This window comes from Kryptolebias marmoratus, linkage group LG12, assembly GCF_001649575.2.
Source record: "Kryptolebias marmoratus isolate JLee-2015 linkage group LG12, ASM164957v2, whole genome shotgun sequence".
Lineage (NCBI taxonomy): Eukaryota > Metazoa > Chordata > Actinopteri > Cyprinodontiformes > Rivulidae > Kryptolebias > Kryptolebias marmoratus.
In genome coordinates this window covers 15,259,666-15,277,328 of record NC_051441.1, presented here as the reverse complement: position 1 = coordinate 15,277,328, position 17,663 = coordinate 15,259,666, and the positions used below count along the sequence as shown (strand labels likewise).

Here is a 17,663-nt window from a genome sequence, read left to right as displayed (position 1 = left end):
AAGGAGAGAAACGAGTCTCGCTAGAAACCATGCAGAAGCCTACGTTTACAGTTAAACCACTAAAGCTCACTAAAATGGACTTTTCTGGATTCAATAACACACACACGCACACACCCACACACACACACACACACACACATTAATATTCCTTATTCTGAAGCAGTTATCTATCGTTCCCTTCATGTGATTAAACTCCAAACCTCGCCTGCCCTCCTCATCCTTAGCAAGGCGAGGAATAAAAACAGATTTTGTTCTTTTTTTATATATATAAGAATCAAATCCCAAAGAACATCCATGCATCTTCTTTTTTTTTTTTTTTTTGTTTTTGTTTTTGTTGTTGTTTTACAGTATACACAGTTCAGTTACAGCTGATCCCCGGTGTGCTCCTTGGAAAAGCCCCACCGTGACTTGGGGAAAGAAAAAGCATTAAGTTATTTAAAGTCAAGGCTCTTTCTTGGATTTTTCATCGCCTCAACCTGCTTTAAAGCCAGTTGGAGAGCATTTTTTAACATTTTTAGCCAAACAGTATCCATTTTAGGGCTCTTTTTTTGGTTTGTTTTAAAGCATTATTTCTCTTTATCCTTTATTTCAGGAGTTGTGCAGCCCTTCTGTCAGCTGAGGCTGTTTCCAAATGGACCACGCAAATTTAGACGTCTGTCAGACTCTCAATCCCCCCCCCCCCTTTTTTTTTTTTACTATTAGAACAAACTTGCTCTAAAGCAGACCGATTAAATCCTGCAGGCTTCAGCAGCAGCATCTGCAGATTACCGGTGGGTTTACGTCACCCCAGCGGTAAAAGGAAACAAAGTCACACGTGTGACTTGGAAGAGAGCCAGGACCTGCATCAGATAACAGAAGGATAAAACAGAGCAGAGGATGAGGAGGAGGAAGAGGGGAAGGGCGGCGTTAGTTCCAGTCCTTGCCGACGTTCAGGTTCCACTCCCAGGACAGGTAGACGTTCTTGTCGTCGTCGGCGAAGCAGGACCTGATCAGGTAGTGGCCGCGGAGCAGGACGCCCCGGGGCGCCTCCTCAGCCGGGCAGAGGAACTCCTGCTCCTCCGCCCGAGGGCCGTAGCTTCCCATCATGCACACCACGGCGTCCTCTGAGGGCACAGACGGTGTAGAAAGTTAACCACCTTTCTGACCCCTGCTTGCACACATCACAACCAAGTCTGACAGATTCAAACCCACTTCTTACTCCTTTCCTGTAGGTGACGTGGCGATACTTCAGGCCTGAAACAATTTCTCTGTTCACCTGGAAACACACAGAGCCACACATTATTTTCTTTATCCTTTACCCCTGCAGCGTTTGGGACCCTCTCCCAGCAGAGACGCAGCTTTCGTCCCCCGTGGTTTTGGAAGGCTGCAGTGACGGGATCCATCCAGCAGGTGTCCCCACAGCCCAGCAGAGCTCTTCCCCTCGAAACAGTCGTGGGTATCTGGAAACGGTCTTAAGCCCTTCTCTGTTTAAGTTTCTGAGATTCTAGAGCCCCCAGAGCTGCATTTTTCTTGTCAGCTAAATCAGACCCGGACCTGGCTAGTAGTCGTTTGCCGTGATTCAGAGTGAAAATTTGCCAATTTTCCTCATAATTCTGTCTTAAGCTCAGCAGCCCAGTAAGATGCTGGCTTTGGCCCGGCTCCTCATTCTGGTTAGAATTAAAATCAGCTTCTCTAGAGAGCTATCTGCAACAGGTAAGATGTTAGCCACTCATAACCTTTTGTCACTGGATCTGGCTTCAAATATGGGAGCTGAGTGAATTTACAGAAGTCAGAGCTGTTAGAGAGGTTTAAAAAAGGTCATTAAGAGGTAGATGGCAGCGTAGCTTCTCTCTTTCTAAATCTTTCATTATTGTTTTTTATTCCCTTTTTCATCCACACCTCTCCACCTCTTTGCTCGCCTGACCGTCTTACCTTGAAGTGGATCTTCAGCCTGTATTTCGCTCCCTCCTGCAGAGTGAAGCTCTCCTCCTTCAGGGCGCTCAGGTCTCCTGCACAAAAGCACAGAAGGCACAGAGCGTTGTTAAAACGGCCTCTGGTCGCAAAGAAGAAAAAAAAAACAGATCCGTGCAGGATGAACAAGAATAATCAGCACATTATGCTTTAAGGTTTGTAGCTTCACTGAAAGAAATGACTATAAAATCCGACATGTTTGTTCACTCAGTGGCTCTTTCATGTGTATTTTTCGTATTAATTGTGGAAAAAAAAGGCCCATATGTCTTCGATGTGAGGCCGAGTTGAATAAGTTCATGCTGTAAAAACGCATCCGCGCTCTAATCCGTTTATATGTCCACTTAAAGAGGTCCACGAGTCCTGAGTGCTTCCTAATGGACGGAGAGGAGGGGAAGGGGAGGAGGGGGAGGGGGAGACGGGCAGATAAAGGATCAGGGAGGGAGGAAGAGGAGAGCAGGGCTGCAATGTGACGAAGAAGCAAGGCTCGCTGAAAAAAGTTACTCCATGGGGATGAAACCCTCGGATCTGGCACATTTAGACTCAAAAAGTGCTGCTCAAGAGCTACAAGGTCTGGTTATGAGCAATTAACATCTTACCTGCCGGAGATGGCTCATTGATCAACCTCCTTGTCATTCGGACAAGTGTTTACATTTTCACACCGTCGCTGATTTTACGCAACACAGACATGAATGGTCGCTTGTAAAAAACAACAGCTAGCTGTAGCACTTCCTGTGGGAGTTTCACGCTGCTTCTGCTGGAATAACTATGTAGCATAAAAAACAGCATCTTTCATGAATCACTGTAAATATTTTAGATTTGTTCAAATGAGCCTTTTGCTCATCAGTCCAGTCAGAGTTGAACTCAGAGAGTTCTGTATGCACAACAGGTAAGATAGTTGCTCATAAGCCCCTCCACAGATCTGCCCTGTAATTGATTTGAACATTTAATTATAGGTATCTGGGGGAAAAAATACCATATTTGATGCCGTGTGGAAACGTTTGATTGCGCTTGTCTTCGTTTAGGTCTGCGGTCGTGTGTTTGGCACCACATCAAGGATTGCGGGAGAATAACACACGAGGCCGATCCGTTCTTATCTCTGCTGCCGTTTCCCCGCGAGAGCCGCGCCGCTGCCTGCTGCAGCTCGCCGCTCTTCATTCTCCTTCGCTTCCTCGCGTCTCCCGAGACGAGAGAGAAGAAGGAGGAGGAAGAGGAGGAGAGATGCTGGGCTCCTGTGGGAGCGCCAGACTGAGAAACTAGGTCAGTGTGGAAGGCCGTCTACCTGCTCTCCTCACACACACACACACACATATGAAGGTATGCATGCAATTCCGAGTATGTGTGGACCACAAGCTGAACACAGTGTTTTTCAGGTAACACTTTGCAAATACTGCACAGATGGAACAAAAACAAACCTTTTAGGAACAAACATGTTCCATCTTTTTGGTGATCTAATATAGAGTTTATGCTACAAACTGACGACTGTTTTTCTGTTTATTTAAGCTGCTGCAGCAACACAGAAGGAGAGCCAGCAGAGCCTGATTTAAAGCTGAATATAAGCTGGATGGATGGATGGATGGATCCATCCATCCGTCCGTCCGTCCGTCCTTCCGTCCTTCCGTCCGTCCATCCATCCATTCCAGCTCCTCCTCCAAGGTTAAAACTCAGGACAGTGAAGTGACCACAATAATCTACCGAACCTTTATTTCCAGATAAAATTAGGTAATTCTTCCACATTTTGACACGCAGGTTCACTGCAGCTGTCAGAATTTTGCCTGACAAACCTTTTCTCACGTTTTAGAGCATTAATAATGCTAATAATTAAAACAGACGGGATGATTCTTGAGAAACACAGATTAATTGGGCATCTGTTTTTATCTCTATGGCCTTGTTAGAAGACAGAATAAGCTGATTTTTATTTTTTAGGCAACCGGTGAATCAGTATTTTAAGTTCTTCCAACTGAACCAGAATGCTGCACCTCTCCCCTACTCGGCTCGGTGGTTTGATGTGTGACAGGCAGTTTACTGCCTTAAAAGAGGAGCGGGGTTCAGGCGAAGTCGCAGCCCTGAACCACCTCAGCGAAGTAAAAGCTCTCCGGCGGGAATGACTGAAGCGTGCAGTCAGACTGTCTTCAGCTCGGAGCGTCTCCGTAATGGAGGGAGGTATGGGACCCCGGTGAAGTAGAGCTGGCTGATAATGCATTCAGCCTCCAGTTTATGACTGCAACACGATACGCCAACGCATCTGATTGCAGTCCTGCAGCAGGTGATGGGACGTATATGTTTCTCCTTATGGTTCAACAGCACGAACGCTTATTTCATTTAGATAAATAAAACTCCAACTCTCCAAATTAAAGGGTTTGAAAACAACAGGTGTCTCATGGCGAGCATGTCTGAATATTTACCAATAAGAAGCCCGATACTTCTCCTCTTGGAGCGGTAAAAATGTGTGGCCATTTGTCCATTCCTCGTTCAGTGAAGATGAACGGTTAAAAGTAAAACAAATCAGGTGAGAAACCCAGACCTCCCTCTCCCCAGAGACGCTCTCCAGCTCCTCCTGAGGGACACCAGGGTGTTCCCAAGCCAGAGAGGATACAGAATCCCTGTCTCTTCCCAATGGGATGTGCTGGAAAACCTCCAAAGGGAGGCGTCTAGGGGCCTGAACCACCTCAGCTGTCTCCTTTTGATGAGGAGGAGCAGCGGTTGTACTCCAAGCTCGCCCCCGGATGATGGAGCTCCTCGCTTCCTCTAAGGCTGAGCCTGGCCGCCCTACGAAGGAAACTCATTTCAGCAGCTTGTATCTGGGGTACAAGAGGCTGAAACTCAGATTTCTTTCTTTTATGATTTAATTCAGAAAACGAACAGCTGTTAAAGCACAGTGGTGGGGTCATCGTGCTACAGACTTGTGATCTTGGTTCAGTTTTACGGATGAGAACGGGTTCAGTTAAATGGAAATTTCTCCTGGCGAACATGACGCCGTCTGTAACGGAGCTGATGAACATGAAACGAGGACTGCCTCAGCGACGGCCACTTTGGCCGCTTCAGTCCACGAAGCAACACATTCAGCTGTTTGTGTCCTCGCAAAACCCGTGACACTCAGCTCAGAGGGGGGCGCAGAAGCCTAACTAAAAGGGCACTGAGCCACTCAGAGTTCGCTGTAGCGATGGCGCCCGCCGGGTGTACCTGTGAGGTCCATGGCGATCGGGCCTGGAGCATCTTCACACAGCAGGATCAGCCTGGTCACCTCCACGTTCGGCCCAGAGAGGTCTGAAGCAGAGAAGAAAGCGGGTCGTTACAGAATCCACGTGTAGTTTCATAAAATCCCTGCATACATTTGGACCTGTGCCTGCATTTTTTTGAACCGAAATTCGGTTTCAGTCGTGCATCAGTTCGTGATGGAGCTGGGAGCTGATTACCTGAGCTTAGCACACAGAAGCGGTTAGAGGGGAAGATAGATTAGGATCTAATCTGTTAAAGAAATAGTTCCGATTTGTTGACGTGGGGTTAGGTTGATATGTTACGAACATTTAATATGTTACTTGTTGTGGATAGCTCTTTTTACAACCTCAGTGTGGAGAAAAAGCCCGGACCCAAACCTCTAATCTAACCTTCAACCTTCCTCTTCAACCTTGTTTCCTGTTTCTGGTGTATTTTCATTACAGTGCCACATACAGGCCGAGCTTAGTTACTGCAGCGTTTTTCCCGTGTGGACGGAGACATTTCCAGAAACAAGGATGTTGTTAGAAACAACAAATAAAATGATTGTTTTGAAAAAAAAAAAACTGTTTCCATGTGGACAACGGGGTGTTTTTCAAACTGAGGTCATTCAAAAAGCCATCTACAGCAGGTAAGATGTTAACTTTTCGTAACAGATCCCCACTTAAGATCAGAACCATCTATTCCCTCAGCATAATAGATTTTAAAGCACAAATTATGTAAAAAACGATTTACGTTTGAGTCCAAAAGAATTGTTGCTACACCGATTGGACAAGCCGGCATAAATGTACAGCTTCTGTTTGACAATAAAGTCCTCTTCCAGTCTCAGATTACACGCCTTCCCGCTGAAGAGGATGTTTGTGGCGTTGAGTTGCAGCGCCGAAGCAGTCGGAGCTATTTCTCTGATATCAGCTGTCATAGGCCCGGCCGCTGGAATAAAAGATGCTGAGACGAGCAAATCTGTTGCCGCCTGTGAGAGCTCTGCACCAAGTCGTTCCACTGGAGTGAGCGAACAATATCATTAAACGTGCAGACATGCTGCGAGACAAGGCACACAAACCTGCGTTCAGGGCTTCCGGCCCCAGCAGGGTCTGCTTGTACTTCACCAGACTCTCGTCATCTTTGTCCATGTCCTGGATCTCCTGCAGGGACTTCTGAGCCGGAGGATTGTAGTTCAGCTTCCTCTCACTGGCTTCCTCTTCGATGGGCAAATCGTTCTTGTCAGTCAGCAGACCTTTGGGAATAATGGGAGAACACCAAATGAGTCAAATTATAATGTAATGATACTTTTACAGCCAAAATATAACAGAAACAGATTTGTTTGCACCTGTGATAAAAGGTGCTTCATCGGGTACTAGCATTAACACAAGAAGGGGGCAATTTAAAAGAAAAAAATGATTAACTTTAAACTTGAAGATAAAATTGAACAAATACATATTTTTGTTGTCTTCGTCTATGCTTTAATGTAAGAAGAAAATATAAGAAGGGGGGTAAAAGTAAATCTCGACTTCCTGTTAATGTCCAAGCTAGCATTAGCACAAGGAGAGGGCAGAAAAATGTAAAAAGATTCCCTTTAAACTTTAAAATTTTGTTCAAAATATTTACATATTTCTTATCAATTGCCTATGATTCAGTGTAAAAAAAATAAAAGGAAAGAGGATTCAAAAAATAATAATAAAATTACACTGCTGTGCTAAAAGTAAATCTCCACTTCCTGTTAATGCACAAGCTAGCTACTGCTGGAGGCCTGGAAAGTATCAAACATTGTTGAGTCAGTGATGCACAAGTTTATAGGATTCATAATGTGCATGTTTATATTCTGTTCACTGATATTTATGCCATTTGCAATAAGTAAAGCAGATGTTTTTTTGTAAAAAATGTGCTCTGAAGTTTTCTGTTGCTGAAGGCGTTATTTTAACTTTGGTGATTAATGGTCACCATGACTAAAATGCGGCAGGTGCTATAAACCAATTCTAAGCTAAACCAGGCAAAGAGGAAAGAGCAGCTTCCCCCTCATTCATCACTGTCAGAACATGGAAATTTATGAATGGGATTACCTGGAACTGCTGACCAAAGACCTACAGCGAGGCTGTGGTGATTTACATTAAAAAACTGACTTTAAATGAACTTTTATTGATAGCTCAGGTGTTTTGCAGCGAGGCTCTGTTAAAGGGGTGTGAACAATTAATATGCTTTAATGATTTAAACAACCTCAGTTTGAAAACAAAATGTTTTTTGGACATGGCGGACGAGCTGACGGCTAGTCTGAGTGGAGCCAAAACCAAAGTGGACGGCTGTCATCTTAGAAAAAGAAGCTCCAGTTTCAAAACAGTTCATGTGAACGCTCTTTTCTGAACCTTTTTGTTGCTGTTAATTTCACTTCAAATGGTTATTTTGGCAAAAATATCACAACATTCCTGCTGGAAGTATTTGTGCTTGCAAATAACCAAAGCTTTTAGTGTATATGGTTTATAAAATAGCGTTAAAAATGAGTCTCATTAAAGGACATAAAATCGCTCCCGTGCTTCGTTGTGTTGCGTTGCATTGAATCTCAGTGTGTTGAATCGAACCTATGTTAAATCGTATCACGATTAATGGCTGAATCCATCGTATTTTTGTTGCTTAAATACCTTCAGTGAACTGAACGGACAGCTGTGGATTAAGATGCGTATCATCTCAGTCGCAGAGCAGAGACGCACGGCCCCAATGAGCACGAAGTGACGAAAACTGCAGAGGTGCAACCACAGAAATCCATGAACCGTTCAAACTAACCGTTAGCCTACCAGACCCATCTGAGCTAAACTACTACTCCAAACTGAGGTCATTCAAAGAGCCATCAGCGACAGGTAAGATGTTAATTAGTCACACAGCAGACCCCCCTCGGTAATCCAGGACACAATTCAATCTCCATACTAAAGATCCTTTAACAATGAGTGACATCTTGCCAAAAGATGAACGATTTATTCAGTTTGGAGCTGAAAGAAATCCATTACATAAACTGCACCCAAGTCCTTTGAGTTTATGACAAACCTCCTTAAAGTTCTACAACCATCGAGTCACTAAAAAGCCAGCGCTTGGAGATCGAGCCCATTTGTCAAACAGCTGAGCTCACCAGCAGGAAACAGTTCTGGTTTGTTTCAGCGATGAGCAGCGTGTCTGTTTCAGGAGGCTGATGACGTCATGTAGGGCCGCTCCAGTCATCTGGGTTGGATTTCGTCAGGGATATAGATTCGATATTGGACCTTCGCAGACGTCCGTAATGGGCTCGGCCAGCTCAAATTTCATTTCGGCTTCTCGGCCGCACCTTCCGGAGAGAGGCTGGCTGTGCTGGAAGACCTGGAGCGGTGGTGGGACTGGAGGGATCTGAGCGGATTCGCTCCGTCGTGTACGACGCAGCATTTAAACGAGCCAGTCAAACATATATTCTGCAAACAGAAAATGCCTTACATGCCCGAGTTTTAGATTAAGATTGTTTAATGTTGAGAAGGAAAGGAGTTACAGAAAAAAAGCCAAGTATGAGTATGTGCTGGTAATGACTCCCAGCTACTACCATGTATAAAACTAGCTCAATATCTGTGAATTTGACTAAATTATAGCCAGTTTTGTGTTGGCTAATGTAGATTAGCTGTGGCAGCCATCTTGAATTGCAAAGACAAGCGGCTGAAATAAGCTTCCTTCGTAGGGAGGCCGGGCTCAGCCTTAAAGATGAGGTGAGGAGCTCCGTCATCCCGGGGGGAGCTCGGAGTGGAGCAGCTGCTCCTCCTCATCGAAAGGAGTCAGCTGAGGTGGATCAGAGGCCTCCTGGATGCCTCAATATGGAGGTTTTCTGGGCATGTCTCACTGGGAAGAGACCTCAGGGCAGACCCAGAACTCCCTGGAAGGATAATGTATCCTCTCGGGAGGAGCTGGAGAGCGTCTCTGGGCAGAGGGAGGTCTGGGTTTCCCTCCTGGACCTGTTGCCTCTGAGACCCAACCTCGGAAAAGCGGCAGAAGATGGATGGAAATGACGTTCCCATTGCATGGTTATTCCAGCAGAAATGTTGTTATATTCATGCCGAAAGACCCACAGCTAGCTGCTGCTAACAGTTAGGTCTCTCTTATCATCGCTCGCCGCCAAGACAATTCAACATGGCTGCCACAGCCATCTGACCTTAGAGAACACCAAAATGGCTCAAACCGGATCCATTCTGCAGATACAGAGCAAAATTTGGTTTAACGTGACCATGGTTATGATAGGAAGGGTGCCTTCTTCTGATGTCATATTTATGTGCCCTAAAACGACAGATTAGGCAAATTTCAGAGAGTCAGAAATGGTGATGGAAATGTTTCGATGCAAAAAGTCCCAAAATCCAAAGAATCTTTTTTTTTATTTTCTGAACCCACACAGGCAGAGTTTTACCCAGCTTTGTATATTGAATATGGATGGTGGATGACTTCATAAATGATTCACGAGCTCGTATTTACATATCAAAGCTCTCCCTTCCTCCCCCACATGCGCATATTTACACACAGAGCATGTTCCAGGCTGCCAGCGGCGCTCTTTAGATCCGTTTCCCTCTGTGAATGCCACGCTCCCGACCCGTCGCGGCTCCGGAATCAGTTACCGCTCGCTCCCAAAGGGTCCACAGAGAATGGGTCTCTGCTGTTTTAATGGGGGGCGGTTAAAATTCGATTGTCTTCACGCAATGCCTCGACACAAAATCCATACAATTTGTGGCTGTTATTCTGAGACAATATTACGATATCGGTGAATAAAAATAATTGTTATTTGTCGCTGCGAAAGGCGAGCACTAATGCAATTGCCTGTGTCTGTGTGTGTTTGTTTGTCTGTTAGCAAAATATCTCAAGAATCAGTGGACGTATGTGAACGAAACAAATGAAAAGGAACGACGGGGTGCACGTGTACAATTGATTAACTTTTCGAGCCAACCCGATTCAAGATGGCCACCACAGCTAATCAACCTTAGCAAACACATAAATGGCTATAACCCAATCAGTTTTACTGATATTGAGCTAAAATTTAGTGTGGTAGTAGCTGAGAGTTTTCCCAGATACATACTCTGAGCACTAACTGATCGAGCAAGATCTTTGTTTAAAGCTTTGACCTAAAGTGCTGGATTCATCTCTGTCTGTCTGTTAGCAAAATATCTCATGAACCACTGAACTGATTTCAATCAAACTCACACAAAGTATTGATTTGATGCACATCTACAACTGATTAGCCTGTGGGGTCCACCCGATTCAAGATGGCTTCCAGAGCAAATCAACTTCAGCCCACCCAAAAATGGCTATAACTCTACCAGTTTTGCAGATATCAAGCTGAAATTCGATGTGGTAGTAGCTGAGAGTAATCGCCAACACATATTCCAAGCCTTAACAGATCGCGCAAGATTGTTTTAAAAATCTTTGGCATGCAAGACGACGGGCAATACCCATTCCTTCACAGAACGCTCGGTGCTACATTTCTATCTTGCACAGCCGGCACTTTAAATCTCAACGTGCACCTCATCACCCATCTGCGGTGCGGTAATAACCATTTTAGTTTCTTTGATTCTCATAAAAGCCGGCTCATTACCCCCGCGGCCACTTCCCCAGTCATCCTCTGCTTGGCTGCAGTCTTGTTAAACGTGTAAGTCAGCACTTTCCTTTACGGCACAGATGCTAAAGAGCCTCATTGGTTTCCTCAAAAGGGACAAAAGATAAAATAATAAATATAATAAAAGTTACCACTGTAGCAAAAATATTTCTACAAGTCGAGACGCTTTCACTCCTTAAAGGTGAACTCTACACAGAGTGGACATTTTGTGTTTCCGGCTTTAATCGGACTACAAAAATCTATTAAGTAAACACTTCTCCAGCCATTCTTAATTATTTATGATAAGTGTAATATAGCCCTTTAACTTACTTTTTTTTTTTTTTACAAACTTGTAGTTGTACTTAGCAATTAGCACTGAAAGCAGTATGGAAGAAGGTACAACCCAGACAAGATGGAGGCTGCGTCTAACGGCCTCTGTTTACAGCTACACCAACACATTTAGAGAAAACCAACACGGCAATCTGTTATGCTTCAGGGAAAGCTGCACAGAAAGAAAGAATCGCTCACAAGAGACGTGAAACACACACACACACAACCACACACACAAGTCAAAGACAAAGCATCTGAAAGCAGAATGTGAGAAAATGGTTGATTTGTTTGTTAAATCATTTACACCAAACTGTTTTATGTATCTTGGAGAGGTTTTATGCAGCTTTCGTAGCAGAATTTGTCCTTTGCTGATTCCTGTTAGGGTTAGCTTGTTGGTTTGCTGGTATTTGGAAAATAACTGCAACTGAGTCCAGTGCAGGAACAGAAGTGGGCATTTTCCAAAATAAAATATATAAAAGCATATAAAAATATTTGAGTTTTTTCAAAATAATTTTTATTACTTCTGTGTGGCTCGGTCATAGCCTAGATTAATAGTTTTTAAAAAGCCCAAATATATAATAGAAACCTTGTTTTTATATAAGTGAACGGCCACCAATCATCAGAAGGTCTGATCCAACCAGCCAAACCGCGGGCTCAGAAAGCACGCATCCCTTTCTCCCCTTCTGAGCACACGTTCGCCAATCATGATGCACCCCGACCCCTGCCTGGACGAGAAAATGCTCATCCCCCGCCCCTTCCTCCCAAAGTGCTCCCTCACTCCATACGAACAATAGTTTGGGTCAAAACCCTGGATCTGACGGCGGCTGTCATGTTGTACTTTTGGAACCAGAGTCTGTGCACTAACAACATGGAGCTTTAAGCCCCGCCTACTTTTGAACATACAGCAGCAAGATAGATACTAAGTGAATCATCAAGAGTCAACAACTGAGAAAAAACAATGATCTGAGGTGTTTTTAAATTTTTTGATCAAGGATAATGTTCCGTTTGTTTTCATGGAGTGGGCGGGACTTCAACTGAAATCAGCCAATAGGCAAGCTCGTCTGCTCTGACTTCAATTTTCAAACACAAAAATGCCTATAACCAAGTGAATTTAGAAACAGACATTCAGCTAAAATCTGGTGTGGATTTGCCTGCAGAGACTCATTCCCAACACATACTTTTTGTTTAAAACTCTGACATGCAAGGCAGCAAAGGAACACAACTTTCGGCTTATAAAGCGACAACAAGTCAGGTGACCACAGTGAAGAAGTTCAACCGAACACCAAAGAATTTGGCTCCCATTATCTGCCAATCAGACATACCTAAATGTTTCTCAGAAATAAAACGTGCGCTTCACTGACCAAGGCTATCCAGGGACATAACAATATAATCAAAGTTTCACACCGCAGACCATACACTCCCTTTCATTAAAACACGGTATAAAAGGCACTGCTTTCATCTGCAGCTAATAGTTTTGACTGCAGCTGATTTTCTGCATCAGTTCTTGCTTTTTCCTACGGTTGCCTGGCAACAGTTTACAGACAAGGGTGAGTCCCATTTACTTCAGTTTTTACTCTGTGTGGATTAAATCAGCAAGACTGAACTTGTTGCAGGTGGGAAGAGTTTGTTACTTCGGGGGGAAAAGAGTGGGTTTTTTTCCCAGTTTCCGGTCCTTTTTAAGCTGAACTAACAGGTTTCTGACCGTGGAACAGCAATAAATAGGTGTGGTTTTCAAATCTGACTTGCTCTAAAAGAAAATAGTGACTACGTAAATTTTATTTAAACTACAGAGCATCATTATACATCCAAGCTCAAGGGGATCTGGTTCCCATTTCTACTGGTTAACAAATGACAGACAGATGCATGGTCACACCTAAAGCCAAACGAGAATCATAATTGGACCTAATGTCCATGCATGTTTTGGGTCTCTGGGGAAAAACCGGAGTCTCCAGTAATAAAAACCACACACGAGAATGAGCAAACCTCCCAGAGAGGACCACACTAACCACTAGGGATGGGCAGTGATTTTTGAATATTCAGAATCTAGGTAAAATGGGCAACTTCAAAGATAAATTGGTCTTTTTTGGGGGGAGTCATCCTCATGTTCCCAAGTACCTATGTTCCCTGGTGTCCTCTAATGTTCCCAGATCTTTGATGTTCCCTGGTATCCCAGATCCCCGATGTTTCCCAGTACCTATGTTGACATAGGAACTGGGGAGCTCTTCCAATCGGGCTGCTTTTTTTTTTTCAACACAATGCCTACACCCTCCTCACTAAAGATAAAATAAAAAAGAAAGACAGACAACTCGGTCCTGCTGTCTTTCTGTTTCTGCCCTTGTAGTTTATTTTGAAAGGATCATTGAGTGAAAGCTATGGTCAGCTTTCCTGCATATTCTAAGAAAAATTGTGTAATTTCTGATGAATTTGATGAGTGTTTTTGCATAAAATTCCATCCCCACTAACCATAAAGCGCTATATTATCACGTAAACAAAAAAAAAAGAAAATGTTAAGTCTTACTGTCAGCTAACAAAATTCCACAGTCCCTTTCTTCCTCTGCAGTCCTGGTGCTGCTCATTTTTATAATTGCTTCCCTTCTCCCCTAACCCAGATAACTGTTTACTGTGTCAGAAAACCATGCGCTGTGTGAATGTGTGTGTGTGTGTGTGTCCCGAGTGCTGATTTGCTGCTTTTTAATAGTCCTTTGAGCCTCGCTGTCACCGCTCTGCTCTAATACTGTAACAAGGCCTCGGAGACGAGAAAACACTCGCACTTACACACCAACACACACGCAGCGCAGCGGGAGATGAAACACAAGCTTTCGAGGCCTCTGTAACGCTGTTATACGATGAAACGGGCAGAGTGATCAACACAGCAGCGTTTAAGGAGTATATGAGCAGGGCGTGTTGTTGGATGCGTTGGGCCATTTCCTGCAGCAACATGAATACAAGCTGCAGTATATCTAAGACAAAAATCTGACCAACACAGGAAACACACTTCATCGCTGATAATCATGATGACTGAATTAAAATCATAGCTCTCGGTAATCCCCTGCATGTGATAGAGTTTATAGGACTGGGGCGAGTGAACTTTAATTGACTGGGGGAAAAACTACTGAATACCAATAAATTTATTTGAGGTGTTTTTGCCTAAATTACTAAACACAAAATCTCCGCTTTTAGAAATCCACATTGCAGTACGGACTGAGGTTGTTCAGAGAGATATCTACAACAGGTAAGATATGAACTGCTCACAACCTTTCCACAGAACCCTGCTTTAAAAGATCTGACCTCTCTCTTTAAGTTGCAAAACATATTTTTGCAATTAGGCGCGTTTACCTCATGCAACAGTTTTACTGAAATGATTGGGGAAGGGGCTGTTTCTGCAGCGAGCAGACCTGTCCTCAGCTGCTCCGGCAGCCTTGATGAGACAGCAGGTTCTCTAATTGACTGACTTGATCGGCCTCGTATGCCTCTTCCCACCCTGACGGCCTCGTTTATTTCTACCCGGAGGTGGTGGGGGGATGTGATGCAGATACAGTACGGATCCTTAAACACTCTAATCCGACGAGCTGAAAGTGTGAATTTGTGGATGTTAGCAGGGGAGACCTGAGCACAGCAGCCGCACGGAGAGAGGAGGCAAACAGTCAAATAAGTTCTGTTCAGGAAATTAAATAAAGGCGGAACAAAGACAGAAGGAAGTCTGGGAATCGTCTGAGACACGGAAAGGAAATGAAGCGGGGGAGAAAACGGTCTGCTGGCTGTGTGAGGTGGAGGTCGCTTCACTGACAGTTCACGGAAAATATCCAGAGCCGCCCAGGTTTCATTCCCAGAGGCAGCTTTCGACAGAGCAATAACCTGCCCGTCTCTGTGTTAGCAAAATATCTCCTGAACTAGCAGATTTGAATGAAAATAATTACTGAATATGCAGTCAATCAAAATCGCTACAAGGTTTACAGATACTGGGCTGAAACGAGGCGTGGTAGTAGCTGAGAGTCATTCGCAGCTCTGTTTCCACTCTTCGAACAATCATTCCTGCTCTTTGCTCGCTCCTCCTAAATGTTCCCGACCTTTTCTTTTGTTCAGCCCTTCCTCCCCCCTGCATCACTTTTGTTCCTCGTCTTCTGCTTCATGTTTCCTCCTACGTTCTGCTAAAATCCACCACTTTTTTTTCCCACTCACGTGGCCAAATGTCCTCGACGTGATTAGATTTGTCATATCTAAAGCAGGGGGAAAACCGCCATGAAAAAGAAAGGAAGTTACCAGGTTTCCTTTTGCAAAGAAAAAAAAAAAGGAATATTGAGTTCTTTGGACCAGATTGTCTCAGTTAAACATCAACCATTCCTGGAGGGAATGCACATCACCCGCAGCCTTTCATACCACAGCTTTAAACTCAGATTATTTTATGATGGGAAATGACAGATAGAGCCATTTTGAATGCAAAAAACCCAATAATGCACTCTGAATGTGCACTGGGGATGACTCTCAACCACTACACCATTAAACTTTGGCTCAAAATCTAGAAATTAGTCTAAAGTTGTAGCAATTTTTGGCGTTACCTGCTTTGACCACCTAGAACTGGGCTGACTCTAAAGGTTAGTCAGTTTTAGATGCACGTCCGCTGATTACTCTCTGAGAGTTTCGTTATAAACATTTGTAGCAGTTCATGCATACGCTGGTTTATAAATCCTCACGTCGCCGTCCGTTTCGCATTAAAACGCCATTTGCATCGAAGTCTGTGGTTATTAACGAGCAGAGGCAGCTAACTGTAGTGCCTCCTACAGGACCGTCCTAAACTTTCTGCCAGACAAAACCTTCAACAATGCAAAGGTTTGTTTAATAGCATTCACCTGAAGCACCAGAACATAGTCGTTTTAAGATGACACCAATCCGCTTGAGGCTGTTCCAAGAGCCATCTACAACAGGTAAGATACTAATTGTTCATGACCTTTCCACAGAACCTCCGCTGTAAGAGATCGGAATCACTCTGTTTCACCAAAACATCATTTATTCATGCGTACGGTAATGACTGACATGTGGTTGGTATAAATGAGACGTGAGGGGATTACACAGAAATCAGACATATATTTATCTATAAAGCGTGTTTTTCTGCAGTTTGAGCGTTGGGGGAGAAAAAAAAAGGCGAACTGTGACTTTATCCTAAGTGAGCTCGAGCCTTTTTCACCTGCTCGTAAAGGCTCGGCACTTTCTGAGCTCTGACTGGTCGGAGCCGAGAGGTTTGGTTAGTTTCTCCGAGTCGACGACCTCGCCTCTCGTTCTTTTTTCCCCCTGTTTTGATGGCACAAAAAGTCACACATCTGTGTACGGTGAGGTGGGGAGGAGGTGGGAGGGGAAACCCCCAGCTCCTTTCGCCCATCTGCTACTCTTTAGCGCTGCTGCAGTGTATCCCACACACACACACACACACACACAGACACCTACACCTGCATTATGTTGTATAAACTGGGCTGTTGCAGGTCCCGGTGGCTCTCAGAGCAGATGTTGGTGACATCATTTCACTCCGGCTTCTGCTGTCTCATCCTGCTCACACACACACACACACACCTCTCTCCCACACCTGGTTTCTGTTTTTATCAGCTTGCAGCCTTTTTAATGAACAATCTCAAAGAGTAAGAACCTGTTTGCACGAGCCCACACAGAAGTCGTGACGAATAGCTTTTTTTTGTTTCCCCCCTCATCACCTTCGGCTCATCTTTGGACACATGTAAACCTGTCCACACCCGACAGGAAACAGGCACCAAAGAGCTTCGTCGCCCCCAAAACTTGGGAGCCGAACGCCTGTCAGAGCAGTTGACGCCGATGGCTGAAGTGATTCTGACCGCGAGCGCGCGCACACACACGCACACACTCCTCCATCGCCTCACCTCTGTAGCACATGGTGAGCCACAGCAGCTCCAGCACCTGACCCCCAAACTCACACACGTCCAGTCCCAGCATGGTGGGTGGTGGTTGGGTGGGAGCTCAAACACAACCAGAACACCCAGCAGACCTCCACAGGTAGCACCGAAGTAGGAGGGAGGAGAACAGCATCCACAAAAATGTTTGGAGAGCAAAAACAATACCAAAAAAAAAAAGAGGCTCAGGCGAGCATTCCTTTCCAAGAGGAGGCGTCTACTGTGGTTGGGGAGGAAAGGAGGTGATGTGGGAGAGGTGGAGAGGGTATCCTTGGGTGTGGGAGTGATGTGGGAGTTAGAGAGAGCGAGGGTGGAGGAAGGGGGGAGGCAGGAGCAGCAGACATGAGAGCCGGCTTCTTCTTCTTCTCCTTCTTCTTCTCCTCCACGAGCCGGAGTTTAGTGGAGCAGGAGGAGAAATCACCTCGGCGCTCCGGCCAGCGTGGATGCTGGGAGCTCACACCGGCAGAGCTGTCTGCAGTGTGTGTGTGTGTGTGTGTGTGTGTGTGTAGGTGGGTGGGTGTGTGTGTTGCACTCAGACGCTGGCTATCGATTCGCAGACAAGCAGTGAACCCCTCCCTCCCCTCCTCGTGTCATCAGCCCAGCGACTGCAATGAGCTCATCCTTTACCCCCCCTCCTCCTCTTCATCCTCCTCTTCCAACTCTTCCTCTCCTCACATCTCCTC

General features: G+C 44.9%; 1 protein-coding gene across 1 annotated transcript; it reads right to left on the bottom strand.

Moving 5' to 3' along the window:
• Nucleotides 1–299: 299 nt before the first annotated feature.
• arhgdig (Rho GDP dissociation inhibitor (GDI) gamma) lies at nucleotides 300–17,483 on the bottom strand. Its single transcript, XM_017416737.3, has 6 exons — nucleotides 16,951–17,483; nucleotides 6,224–6,397; nucleotides 5,131–5,214; nucleotides 1,912–1,988; nucleotides 1,192–1,255; nucleotides 300–1,103 (listed from the first exon to the last, which is right to left on the bottom strand). Exons 1-6 carry the CDS (start codon nucleotides 17,021–17,023, stop codon nucleotides 907–909), a joined length of 669 nt encoding a protein of 222 aa, XP_017272226.1. The 5' UTR covers nucleotides 17,024–17,483; the 3' UTR covers nucleotides 300–906.
• Nucleotides 17,484–17,663: the final 180 nt, after the last annotated feature.